This window comes from Paramisgurnus dabryanus, chromosome 2 (assembly GCF_030506205.2).
Source record: "Paramisgurnus dabryanus chromosome 2, PD_genome_1.1, whole genome shotgun sequence".
NCBI lineage: Eukaryota > Metazoa > Chordata > Actinopteri > Cypriniformes > Cobitidae > Paramisgurnus > Paramisgurnus dabryanus.
This window is the reverse complement of record NC_133338.1, coordinates 471,217-485,930: the sequence shown is the minus strand read 5'-3', so window position 1 is coordinate 485,930 and position 14,714 is coordinate 471,217. Positions and strand designations below refer to the sequence as shown.

The following is a 14,714-nucleotide window of genomic DNA, read 5'->3' as shown; positions in this document are numbered from 1 at the left end:
GCAGGAAGCCGAAGCCAGAAAAGCTAGCGGAGCACAATGCGCTTTAGTTTACCGGCTCCGGCTTATAGGTGCCGAGACCCGAACGGCCCAGCGGAGCTTTCAGACGTTTCCGAGGGTCCTTTCACCGCGCCAGCGCTTTGGAAACGTGCTGACTTATCTCGTGACCCAGGTGAACTCTCCTTTGAGCTGAAAAATAGAAATGTAGAGAAAATTCCAGCGTGGGCTGAAACGGCACACAAAGCATTCTCGCCTTTGCAAGAAGTTTCCGGGGACGATGGTGTTTGTGCCGGCGCCGCACGACCCCCTCCTTCCGTTTTAAATTAGCGCAGATACCATTCATCACAGAAATGGAACAACAGATAATGACGAGTTATTTATTATCATAATTAAAGACGGAGTGAATGTGCTTAGACGTTATTGATCTGGCCTGCTGAAAATTCCCCTGTCAGTAATTAATGGAGTGGAGGCAACTTGTAATTGTACAGTATGGCTTAAAAAAAAGAAAAAACATCGCAGTGTCCGCAAAGAAGATTGATGAAGTTGGCTGTGGAAGCGTAACGCTGTGCAGAGATGTTTAAACACTGATAGATCGTGTGTGATGGCAGAGGAGTGCATGCGCAGATATCGATCGACGCTTCATTAGCTTCTTCTCCGACAGCACCTGCTCTCGCTTTATTTATGTATTTCTTTCATGGATGAATTTGTTTCATGAACTCTGGAATTAGAGCCATGTCAAGCCTGTCACGTTTCTTCTTTATTTGATATTTTATGCTCTTTGAAATGTTGCTCGAGCGATTAAACAGACTTGTGATTGACACAAGTCGCTATCAGGTGGCGCTATCAGAAGTAAATAAAGTAAATGTTTTTGCTGAAAATGTTTAGAAAGTTTGCATGAAGCTAAACAGCTCTTTTTAACGTTAGTTTTGTCATAGTGTCAAATTCTGTTCCTAGGTGGCGCCAGACGTAACGTTATTATTTAATAATTAGGGTGAAATAATTGTGCCACGTTTTCCGCGTTGACATTTGCTCCGTTTTCGCTTCATAAAATGTATGAACGTATTGTGAAACGAAATCCTGTTTGTCATGTGATCTTCAGACGGAGGTGAACGTTTGAAGTTTGAGCGAGGAGGTGCTAATGGTTTGGTGGGGGAGTGAAGAGCTCTTATCTGATGGCTTTGATGCTCTGCATATTGGAGTCATTTTCTGCTAGATGAAGCGGCCTCCTCCGGGTCGCCCTTAATTTAGCTAATGATGCTCTTGAGAGGAGAACCACTCCACGCCGCTGTGTAATTATGTCCAAATGCAGCGTTGCAGGGCAAAGTGCGAATGGGTGAAGGGCACGGTGCTGAACAAACTGTGACCGTAAACGTTTAACTGCGACATTAGAAGGAATAGCGCTGCTTTTACTGGAAATCTGCAAATATTATATAGCACATATTTGACTCTTCAAAAGCTACCAGATTCAGCACACAGGAAAGTGAGCGTGTATGACTTTACTGTAAGAGAAGAGGGACATACACATCAGTCACAATACTGCAGTAATATTTCACAAAATTAAAGATGCTGTCAAACATTTCAGATCTGAACAGTTCAAACCATAAATATGATAATATTATATTATATATACACACAAGCAGACTGTACACATCTATTTGGTGAAGTTGCAATGCAATCCAAACAATCACATTTAGTCAATTGAACATCGGCAGACGCCCTGTTGAGTTTGTAAAGAGCCGTTTATAACCCCACCCACACAACTTCAGTCTGGAGCTCAGCTGATTTATCCTGAAACACATCAACTGTGTTTAACACTGACTTACATAACCTCAACACAACACACACTCGCAGACACACAATGTGAATAATGTGTAAGCCGTTCAGGTGTGAAGGAGATCTCACTAAATAAACCCATAACATGTCAGCGAAAGATTCAGTGATGTGTGGATTGATGTTTCTCTGTGATCTCCTGCATGTCTTTATATCTCTGTCCACACATCTGCATTGAAAATCAATTCCAGCAGATCAATCCTGAGCCATTGACTGAAATGAACTTTGTGTTTCTGGAGAATGAAAGATTACTCTGGATTTATAATCTCTCTGTGAACCTCATCATCTACAGTACCAGATTCATCCTTCATACTGTATATATATATTAGAAGATATAATGTTATTGGACGCTCTTAATACAGCTTAAAGCGTTCTGGTTTATATATTCACTCTTACTGGAATAAGATGAAAGTCTTTCTCTCTTCATCCTACACAAACCCACTCCTCATAGACACACACAGACACACACATACACACACACAAACACATACACGTACAGCGAGTGTGTCAGTGTTTGAGTTATTACCCATGATTCCTCGGTCACAGGCCTTTAACACGGCTGTGATTTGAGTAACAGCTGTAGTGTTAAGAGAAGTGAATGAATCTGATGAAGGTCAGATGTTGTCTCATTCATCTCAGCAATGTTGCCCTCAACACAAACTCGTAACTAAGCTAAACTTTTAGGACAGAGACACATCAGGAATCTCTCTCTCAATCCCTCCATGACTTCTTCACTGGGATGCAAATCAGATTTATATTTTTTATACATGGCTTGAAATACTTCCAGTCTTGTTGAATAATGTAAGTGGATGTGATAACCGTCGGTGTCATGTGTGAAGTTCAGACTGGATTGGCTGTTGGAGATGTTAATCAGTTTGACAGCGCAGATGATCAATAAGTGTTTACAGTCAAGGGCTTCTGTACCATCACGGCCATCAGGAAACACATTCACATTTACTCTATACATACATGAAGAAATAATGATGATCTGTCAGCGCTCACGACTACACGGCTGTCATGTGTTTATATAGCACAGCTGACGTATGGATCACATGTGTTGCCGTTCAGACAAAACCTGTTTGCTAAAACCAGAACACATTCTTTGCATTATTATATAGTTTATAATTTAGTCAGTAAGAGATTAAAGGGATCGTTCAATGCCGTCCTAATTTTCTCATCCTCATGTTGTTTAAGTCTCTATGAATAATTTTTTTTCTGATGAACACAAAAGAAGATATTTTGATAAATGATGGTAAGCACACAGCAGAATGTTACCATCTTCTTTTGTGTTTATCAAAATAAAAAAACTCATACCGGTTTATAACAATATGAGGATGAGAAAATGAAGGCAGGATTTTCATCTCTTTAACTCAGGTAGTCATAGCGCAGCTCCCGAGAAACATGCAGAAATGTGCCGACAGTTCTAGACGCTGATGAAATCTGTGCTGGTGTTTCTGCCAACGGCCCGAGGTTGTCAATCCTGAACGGGTCAAATGTCTGACTCGCCAGAGGAATGATGGATGAAAACTCTGAGTATCTGTATGAAGATTATACTGCGGCTGCAACGCGCTGATAAACACGCCGGTGGCCAGATTAGCTGCCTGTCATTTACGATGCGGCCGAATGTAAAAGATAACCTTTATTATCACCGAACAAGTGTCACATGAAGAAGAAGAAGAAAAGTGAAGGAAACAGCAGACGAGTTGTACTGCAGCTGAGCTCTCACACATTTTACTTTACAACAAAAACACAATTATCCACAACAACACAAGACAGAAACCAGAAAGACAGAGAGAGGATCATGTAAAAAAAACTAAAGCACAGAGAAAAAGAAAGGCAAACACAAACTGTTATATCATTTTATTACACGGCTCTCTGGAATGCTTGATTCTGATTGGTCAGTTGAGACATTTGCAGGTTCGTTCTTTTCAAATAATAACCGCTCCAAAGTAATAACGCATAGGCGGTACTACTTGTACGAGTAAAATCGCTCCGCGCCAATAAAGATTACTGTCTGTTTGGCGCCATCTTGTGACAAACACTCGACAACCACGACAAGACACAGAGAGCTTACTGAGACTGAACTTGACAAAATAGAGCATGACAGCTACGAAGCCAACACACAAAAAAATACAGAATGGGCATTAAAACTTCTCAAAGACTGGCTAAAAGAGAAAAAATGGAGACAGACAAGTATGAAGCAGAGGATCTTAATAAGGTATTACGATCATTTTATGCATCTGTGCAAAGTTTCAAGAAATAACAAAAAATCACGGCTATAATACACTCGTATCATAATGAAAAACTACCCAAAAAAAAACAATACAAATTTTTATCTGAATAACAAAATCCGAGATGACCAGACATGGATTTATGGATTTTTTATGAATTATTTATAAAGTATCATCTTTGATTCTGGGAGCCTAAGACTGCAGTTTACACGTGAGTTTATTAAATTTCACTTAAATGTGTGATATGAATAAATAGTTTAATATCCTCTATTGAAATGAGTGGAGGTTTGGACCCGGAAACAGTTTTCCATGTGACATCACTTAACAACCAGATAGAAGATACAGTTTTCCTTAAAGCAGGTCTTAAAACCCATTTCGCTCACATATGCTCTTGAAATTTTATTAAAGCGATCTCAAAATATTTTTTGGAGCATTTGTGTGAGTGCAAAAGATTGTTGTGGTGCCTCCTGTTTCATTTCTTTATGACACGTTTGCATATACTGTGAAATAATTAACAAACCAATGAAACTTTACACAGATGATTCAGTTTTATGCTGTTTTCAGTTCATATTCAGAGCTGCTGTCAGAGTTCACGCTGAATTCATTGTTTCATTTCATTTGACAACCCATCAAAATAAAAGTCTATTAAACGTAATAAAGTTGACAAAAAAATATTATTATTGTATAGTAAAAACTACTTTTTAAATAATAAAAATAAGGATTTTAAATTATATAAATAATATAATCACCATTTAAAAGATTTGTGTTTGTTTTTATTTAAACAAAGTTTTGTTATGCAGCAAAAAATAAAAATGCAATGTTTTGATGAAAATGTATTTCTTTTGTTTTGATTATTTTAGAAAAAAGAATTCATTACATTTTATGAGTTCAGTTTATTAAATATGCTGTTTAATAAGTGAAATGTAATTTACCGTTAAATAAAACAGAACAAAAGGGATTTGGGAAAATAAAATTGAATTTAAAATAAAAATGTAAAATAACACTAAATGGTTTTTATAGGGCCACCATGAATCTGCTCATAAATTTTTGCTGGTGCTCCTAACTACCTACTAAAAAGTGGATTTCAAGCCTTGTCCTAAAGTATAATTTATTATGAAGATATGAAGTCTGTATATCATAACCTAAGCCTGTTGGTCTAGTTGAACGTAATTATAATTTTTTTGTAATTTCATTGGATATTTAGTTTCTGATATATTCTGAAGTCTTACATTCTAACTTCTGAAATAAATATAAAAGCAACAAATATTTTTACTGGAAAACAATAAATGAAAAAAGACACAACATGCATTTTTTGTGTGTTTGTGTAAACGTTATGGTAAATAGGGTCATTATTGCAATATTGTCAGTACAGATGGATTTGTTTCACTGTGTGTGTGTATCAGCAATGATATAATGATGAATTTATGTTCAATACATCATCACATCAATAAAGAGTTAAAAATGCCCGACTTTAAAGCACGATTATTGATTTACAGTCATTGAGTTTCTCTCTGTGATCAGAAAGCTCTGGTATTGTATGGGTCCTTCATTAGAAACAGTAGATCATCAGTTGTGTTTCTGCTCAATAACATCTCTTCTATTAAAGCTTCTTCCTCCTTTATCTGCTGCTTTCAGAGCAAGTAAATCCCAGATCAATATACCATAAGCCCATCTCCGGGGAATCCAGGACGAATCCACAGACATCGAGTCCCGTCACAGTCCAGGAGAGAAAACGCTCCTTTGCCCTTTTGTGGCAGCCTGAAAAAACCAAAGCAAACTTATCTAGAAAGAAGCCAAGCAAACACAAACCCACCCTAACCGGATCCGGCCCGCCGCCCGACACAAAAGCGCCAAAGGAAGCGGAAAATGCGGCAGGGATAGCCGTCATACTTGAAGGGTTTCCCGCTATTTGTCTCCGTTGGTAATCGGGATTTTTCGGTGGGAGGGATGACCGCGGCACAAAGCATCTTTACGCCGGCTGACCTGTGACAGCGCCTCTAAGGAGATTGGGACCGCTCGAAACGACCAACAAATATATCTTATTATGACCCTGGGGGATTTTCCACAGAGAATAACTTCATCCGGCGTCTGTAGAAGCAAAGCTCAATTTAATATGTGTGTTAAGAGAAGGAAGCGACGACGGCCATCGACTCTGAACCCAAAGTCGTTAACCGTCCGCGGGTCCCTTAAAGTGATAGTAACACTGCAAACGCTTAAAGCAAGAAAAAACAAACACAATCTCGCTCGCAGCGTTTCTGCAGATAAACGTGAGCATCAATTACACTGCGGCGCGCTCGTGTGTTTGTGTGTATTAGCGCAGAATCGACCTCCTCTGGCTTCTCTCATCGTCAGTTAAACAAACCCTGCTAACTTCAGCGGGTAAACAGTAACTAATCACAATTGAATGTTAGCTCGGTCCACAGAGACTCAATTAGCTTTATTTAATTAGCGCGTCCTCCCAAGGAGAGTGTTAGTCCTTTTTTCCTCTGCTGTAATGAGATGAATATGTTATCCACTGCACACCGCGCTGCGTTACACTTATCACAGACCGTATAGTGCGATACCAGAGTCCTTTATACCGTGAATATATATTACCATATCCTCAGGGGATGCAGTTATCACTACGTAAGATAAAGGATGGCTACAGATCAGACAGGCCTCGCGTGAGATGGGATCGTTGGATTGGGTTTGTGCTTGATGACCTGAACATCATTAATGTGGGTAAATGGTCACCGGGGGGGTTCTGTTCACAGGACGACTGCGTCATTATCCTGCACCCGCTGACAAGAGAAATATACTGTACTCCAGCGTATAATCAGACCTCAGGTGAATGCTTTTGCCCTTCATCTTAAAGTCTTTTGCCCCTCTGCGTGTTAAATACCATTCTAGATATTATGAAAATAAATGATGTCATGCGCGTTTCTAACTTTTAACTTTCCCACTCGTATTCTCTTCTTAAATCTCTTTCTGACTCTGTGTCCTCTGTCGAGTTATTTCACTTCAGCAAGATCAAATCATTTCTGCTTTCAGGTGTTTCTGTCAATTATTACGCTCATGTTGAGAGCAGAAATGAAATAATGAACAGCGGTTATGTGCTGACCGTCGAGGAGCATCGATGCTTCTGTGCTGATGTTAAATCACATAATGCTGAAAGCTTTCTATGAAGTCAAGGGGATAGAAGATACAATGTGTACTGTAGAAAAAACATTGTTTGTCTATCTCTATATTGTGTGTGCGCGTGTGTGTTTTTGAATCTGTTGAAGGTTATCCCTTTGGATTTTGTTAAGATGTCACATATAGTGAAATAATTTAATGTTTTGAAACCTCTGAATGGCATCACGTGACACAATGATTTCTTCTTTAAATGAAGGCTCATATTTCACCTTAAAATCAAAAGAAAGAACAAACAGAATTTTAATTTGTAATTTAATACATGTTGTTTGATGGTAATTACAGTCCACTTCACAGTTGTCTTTATGATCCTGTTTACACTTGGCATTAACATGCGTTTTCGTCGATCGGATCACAAGTGGACGACGTTAATGCCAGGTGTAAACGGTGTTCAAAACGTTTTGAACGCGTCCACTTTCGACCACTTTCAACCACATTTAGAGGTAGTCGAAACCACTTTCGATCGGATCGCTTTGGAGTTGCGGAACGCAATGTGGTTGAATGCGTTCGAACTGCCACATGCGACCGCCTTCTCTCCGCCCATTTATCTAATCTGAGGTATTAAACACTAATTTTACGTCTTTTTTGACTTCTGCCGTGAACATACGGTGAACAGCGCTATTTTTAGCCTTTCATTGATAAAACTACTGCGGGGTGTTCTCCGTAGTTTCGTTTTGAAAGCGTGAAAGTTGCGCGATCCTATTTCATCAATTGCGCCGAAAATTCAGAGAAAGCTCCAACAAATAAACGTACAAAACACTGTGCAGCATGTATACTTGCTAAACAAGCAGCGGGCTCCGACATAATATAAGTTTGCGTCCATATAAACTCATAATTACTCCCGCTCGCGTTTGAATGACAGCAGAGAGACTCGCCCACCGTCTCACAGACCACCCCCTCACAGTATTCAGGACAGATGCGGTCGAAAGTGGACAAAAGAGACGGATTTAAATACCAGGTGTAAACGCAATGTGTCTCTCTCGTCCACTTGTGATCCGATCGATGAAAACACATCTTAATACCAAGTGTAAACAGCCCCTTTGATGGTTGAAAGTAAAGAAATACATTAATTTAATACATTCAAGTAAATAAAAGTTTTAAGAAATATTGCATTGTTTTTTCACGAAATAGATTTTTTTTTTTTAAGATTCACAAAATGACATTTTCAGTGCATTGAATACTTCAAAATAAGTATCATCTGAAAAAAAAAATCATCTGAGCGCACAAGTACATATTTAGGGCCAGATTTACTTAAAGGGGCAAATAAGCATAAGAGCGCAATTCTACAAAAGGACTGATGTGAGTGTTAATATCTGCGTGTTATTTACTAAAAAGGCACGAATTAAATAACACAAACACAACAGCTGATTTCCATAATGATCAAGACAATCTACTAAGAGCAGCACAAATCAGTTCAGGGTCCCGAATAAGCCGAGCTGATGAGGTGCTGGTGATCTAACGCCTGATGAGCTTGAGTTCAGCACCGCAGACATTTTTTTTTCAATTCAATTTTATTTATATAGCGCTTTTCACAATTGGTAATTGTTTCAAAGCAGCTTTACATTAATAGAAGCAGTGAAAAGCACAGAAAAACAACAGATAGCACAACATAAAACACGATAGCATAAGCAGCTAAATTTGCTGCGGCTATGAATCAACATTATAAGCGTGCGTATTACTAATGTAACGTATAGAAGAGGGTGCTACTGTAAGTTAAGCCCAAGAAGGCTGCCTCCCTGGGTTGAAAAACCCCCTATGAGGAAAAAAAATCACAGCTAATAAAGCCATAGGACACTGAAAAGAACTGGAGGACAAAAAGACAAGAAAGGTTTGAAACACATGTTATTGTGACTCCTCTTTTATTTCCTCCAGCAAATAATAAATAACATGGCTTGGCAAACAATATTTTTGAATAATATGTTCCTCTGGTGTTACAAATAAACTGTCACGTGTTAAAAAATCCTCTGCCTGGTACCACACGCTCTCTGATCTCTGACAAGTCTTCTATCAGCAACAATTGCAGTCATTTCAAGCACAAAATGTTTTAAGTCATGCTTTTTTCAGCGTTAAATAATGGTGCTAATACCAGTAATATAACACGTGCAAACCTTAGTAAATCTAAAAAATTATGGTTTGTCCAGCCCACGCTGTTAGTAAATCTGCATCTGCAAAGTCTTTTCCTAAAAATATCCTGAGGAAAGACCTTCATGTGAGAGAAAATAGCAAAGGACAAACATATTGGGCTGAATTTAGAGGGTTTTCATCACTTGAGCGAAACAGCCGAGACCAAAGATCGATTTCTCTCAGCAGAACAAACTTATAATCTCACAGGCACATTTTGATTTCTAACAATGCAGGAGTGTGAAAGGCATCGATTTCCCCGCCGGATGATTGTCATGTTAGATAATTATTAGCTGCATTGCCTCGCTTTCACTAAAACTCACCACCACAGGCCATATTACTAAGAGTTGGACTCAAATGTTGACCTTGCCATTGCTTTAAAGACTCACAAATACACAATTAGAGTTGTGCTGAGCTTTGAATAAATGTCTTGACTTTTTCATTAAAGAGGAATCTCCTGTGTGGATAAAAATAATTCATCAAATAGCAGATCAGGTGCGCGTCCAGTCAAACCAAATCTAATGAAATTAAGCAGTATCACAATTTATATCTTGTTACGTACATTCTTACTAAACTGATCCATTATATTAAAAATATCTGGTGCTCTGTCTATCCCTGTATGTTTACTAACTTCATGCTGAATGTTTGTAGTACGTTTAACCAGACAATATCTACACACCACAGATGAGCTAAAATTAGACATCCACAGCTGAAGGTCGCAGGAGGATTTGCAGAAAGAATAACATCACGTTCTTACAGGATCTACAAAGCAATCTTTATCTTTTAAATGTCATCCTTGGTGAAAAGTATCATTTGAAAATGGTTTTGTGTAGAAGATGATTGAATGAGATGTTCAGTTTGAGATGGATGAATTAGCATAAATGAAGCACATGTTGACATCTTCACATTGAATGTAATGATATCAGAGACAATGAGAAGCGTTTCATTGCTATAATCACAGGCTTTAGTCACTGTTGTTTAGACAGAGTTATTATTCACTGTCTGTCAGACATTCATTCCAATCCTTGAAACACGGCCCAAAAAATGTCAAAATATGATCTTAAAATGTGTGAAATAATCTCCCTGTAAAGCTACTGTAGTTTAACCTCTGTGTCAGTAAAATTATGTTTTATACACTAGAATCTACCCATTGTCAATCATTTACAAAGCAGAAAAGTGGTTTTTAAATGTTAATGTGCTGAAGATGACAAAGAAAAAAAGCATAATATGGTCTGAAGATGATCAAATGTAAATTAAGATAAAGATGAATTCTGTAGAAAAGTAATAAACATAAAAGATGGGAATGCAGTCTTTTTTATTCCTATCTATAGCATAATAATATTATCTTTATATAATCTATAGCAGTTTATTGTAACATGTTGTTATTATTATGGGTTATCAGTACAGTTGTGATTACGCCCTGTCTGATGATCCTCTACCTACAGTAAATCAATGATAAAACTGGCACATGATCTTGTTTTTGTTTCTTTGCTGTGTTCAAGACACCTGAATCCAATCTCCACCATTTTTAGTGCTGGGCAATTATTAAATGCATACAAAATTAAAGTGATTTTTTTGCATAAAATATGAGTGTGTGCTGTGTGTAATTATTATTTATATATAAATACACACACATTCATGAATGTATTTAAGAAACATTTACATGTGTGTATATATATATATATGTATTTATATTTTCATATATTCTGTATTATTTATAAATAAAAAACTGATATATAAATTAAATATTTCTGAAATGAATATATATATATATATATATGTATATGTATGTGTGTGTGGTTAATTATACATAATTAACACACACATATATTGTGCAAAAAATCACTTTTATTTTGTATGCGATTAATCGTGATTAATCTTTTCCCAGCACTAATCATTTTTCATTTATTTGCTGTCATTATCAAGAGAAAATGCACCCAAAAGTCTAGAGCTGCCCAACAATAAGTCACAACAAATCATTTGCAGAATAAGTTTTTGTTTACGTAATGAACGTGTGTGTATTGTGTATAATAATTATGTATATATAAACACACACAGACAAATGTATAGTTTTAAGAAGAAAATCTATATGTATATAAACATAAATTATATGTACTGCTAATATAAACATATTTTCTTAAATATTACTTAAATATATACATGCGTGCGTGTGTGTGTGTGTTTTATGGATTCGGGCAAATATTCTGAGCTCTCCCCTTGGACAGCACGCCAAACATCTCATTCCCTATTGATTGAATGTTAATGCGAATTAGTGAAAGCGCACCTGGGCACGGTACGGAGCGATCACACTAGTCAAAAGAACCAAGCTTTTGGGGGCAAACGGTCCCAGCACGGTTTGTTTTGGATAGTGTGAGTACGCTTTAAGATGCAAGTTTAAAATGTCACGCACAGAAGCCGAAAAAGCTTTTCTCCAACTTTGCAAGGTTTGAAGAGCAATAAGATTCCTCCGTGATTTGATTGGCATATGTGTTTGTGTTTCAGAGGATCAGCTGCCTGCAGGTTTTCCCACCATAGACATGGGTCCTCAGTTAAAGGTGGTGGAGCGGACTCGCACCGCCACCATGCTGTGCGCAGCCAGCGGTAATCCCGATCCTGACATCTCCTGGTTCAAAGACTTCCTCCCCGTCAACACCAGTAACAACAACGGACGAATCAAACAGCTGCGATCAGGTAATGTGGTTTTCATCACGAGCTCTAGCCCAACCAGAACCAGAGCGACGCCAAGCGAGTTCTTTCTGTCCTTCTTCTGTTTAAGTTCATCTTCTTTCTCATGGAGCTCTTTTGGTTTTCCTGTAGGAAACGACATCGTCCTCTACGTTCCCTCTGTGTGTGCGTGACGTGACGTGTCTTGTGCTCCTGTCTGTTTAATTTATTACCCATGATTCACTGCTCTTACTGCATTTTTGAGCGGCTTTAATTGGGCTTTACTTTGGTTTCCATTCGAACACCTTTGGTAGCAGCAGAACCATGAATAATAAATCGATGAATGTGGTTTTTCTTTTCCTCCTTTAAGATGAAGATTTGGCTCGTTCGGTGCTAGCAAAAGAATCATCAAAGTCGTTTTGCTGCATTTGTTTATTGGCGCAGATAGCGAGCGCTGCACACAGCGTATGAACCAAAACTAAACTGAACCCTGGTGACGTCAGTCCCCGTGTGTCTTACTTCTGTTTTGTGTTTGCCACTGAACACGTTGGTGATTCTTTTCCGACGAATGGTGCGGCGCAGTAAAGTTTGAGATGTTGTCGCCTCTCTGCTTCGCTTCTCTCTGCTTGTTGTTTCTCTCGTCATCGAAGCCTAGCTTTTTATAACATGTAAGCCACGTTCAGTTGAATAGCGTTGATATGTTTCAGGCTAGTTGTCGATGGTAGATAATCCCCGATCCGATCTGTCTTCCCAGAGCTCTTCCCCCGTCCTGTTTTGATTTCTCTATGATTTTCTAATTTCTCTCTTGTGACGTATGTACGCAACTGATTCTCCTGTGCAATAGAGTCATTTAAGTGTGTGACCAAAAGAACCGTACAGGAATATATAATGATATTTTCTATGCTGTTTCTCTTCTCTCCGTTTTGTAATTCTCCAGAGTCCTTTGGTAAGTTTGTAGTACTAAACAGCACACATGTCTCCCACTAATGTTTCTCAAACTACTGTTAAAATGCATGGCATGCATTTTACTAACAGTGTCGATAAAGCGGCACACAGCACACACTAGTTTAACCACAGGGGCGCCCGGCAGAAAAGGTCCCGGGCGCCCAAAAACCCGCCCACCCCCCCCACTCACAACACTGACATCACAGAGATCATTCCCTCACAGTAGATCTCCCTTGTGCTATTTTGTATCCACTGTTAAAGTTGCTGTGTGACCTTCTGAAGTGACCAATGCCTTTTCCACTAGAGGAAGTCTTTCCTGTGATTATATATTGATTGATATTCAGTATCTATACAGTACACTACACACACACACACACACACACAGTGTAAGAAAGCAAAGAAAAGCTAATTTGATTCTTCTTCCAAAGCGGCCAGCCTCTCTTCTCGTACTAACGATTCTTCTTTCTTAATCTTATTTGCATTCATATAATCCACCCAGGTGGTACACCGATCAGAGGTAAGAGTGCTCAACTCAAGTTCACAGAATGAACAAATGAATTCATTCTTGCTGTCCTTTCATCTGTCTCCTGTCATTCACCAGCATCTCCTCCTCCCTTCTCTCTCTCTCTTTCTCTCTTTCACTTCGTGTCCGTTCTGTTCCCTTCATTCATCCATCCATACATTCATCTTTTGCCTAAACGCTTTTTCTTTACTTTGATTTTCTTGCTTTCAGTTATAAAAAAAAATATCGTTTTTTGCGATATGCTTACTGCAGCCCAAAGAAGCATATCCTATGCGTGTGGTTTTTTTTCTATTTCATTTTCTTTTTGGCCATAGCAAACCATGTGTCCCTTTTTTCGTCCAACTTAAACAGCCAAACATTTTTCCCCCCTTAGCTGTTCTTGTTCGGCACGCACATGAGCCCAGACGTCGGAGACCGAAGACTCTCTGCCGCCATTTTTCCCCCCAAAAAAACATCTTTCTATCTTTACAAACTTCTTTATTTTTTTTAAACTCTTCATCTGCTTTCCTCTTCCTGTTACCTTCTCAAAACCAACTCAAAAAAAAGCCCAACAACTACTTTTTTGATAAAGTTTCTACGGTGCTTTTTTCCTTCTTCCACCTATTTTTCCTTCTTGCTTCTTCTTGGGTTGAAGGCTGTTTTTGACGTTTTTATTTTGTCATTCTTCAGGGTTGGGGAAAAGCTAAGCGTGAGTCTGGCAGAGGCGACCGAGACGGCCGTTTTGTGTGTCAAACGTTTTTGTCAAGCAAGCCGCGGCCGGGGTTCGATGCTTTGTAAAAAAACAAAAAAAAAAACAAACGAAATCAACTTTTTCCCCTGGGTCATGTGACACCACACTGCTGATCCCATTGGTGGATTTTTATGGGTGTCATCATTAGCTTTACTGAAGCTATGGCAGTGATTGGGTTTTTCTTGTCGGCAAAAGCCGTTTTGAATTTTGAGCTCTAATACAAATGCATTTTATTTTTCAGCTAAGGGTTGTCGAAAGGTTGTAAGTTGTGCTGACACACATTTCTTCTTCTTTGAAAGAATTGCATGTGATAGAGGGTTATGCACTGGTAACGCTCATTCTCCCAACAGATTTTTTTTTGATGATTCAAGCAGCATAGACCTTTTTTCTGAAAAGCTTTTTGAAACGTGCTGCGATTTTTCCTTTTTTTTAAACGCTTGAAGTCGTTGGCCATTTTACTGATCTGGATGATTTGGAATGAATTTCTGACCAAGTTTATTAC

At 38.5% G+C, this 14,714-nt stretch overlaps 1 protein-coding gene across 31 annotated transcripts in view; it reads left to right on the top strand.

The window, feature by feature from the left end:
- ptprda (protein tyrosine phosphatase receptor type Da) overlaps positions 1 to 14,714 on the top strand; it is a 341,854-nt gene that overhangs the window by 273,747 nt on the left and 53,393 nt on the right. For 11 of the 31 annotated variants that reach the window (XM_065249627.2, XM_065249623.2, XM_065249639.2 and 8 more), the window contains exons 11-13: positions 11,853 to 12,041; positions 12,952 to 12,960; positions 13,459 to 13,476. In XM_065249627.2, coding sequence (XP_065105699.2) covers positions 11,853 to 12,041; positions 12,952 to 12,960; positions 13,459 to 13,476 — 216 coding nt within the window. The remainder of the gene's footprint in view (positions 1 to 11,852; positions 12,042 to 12,951; positions 12,961 to 13,458; positions 13,477 to 14,714) is intronic. The other 20 variants (XM_065249631.2, XM_065249630.2, XM_065249628.2 and 17 more) reach the window with 2 other exon arrangements.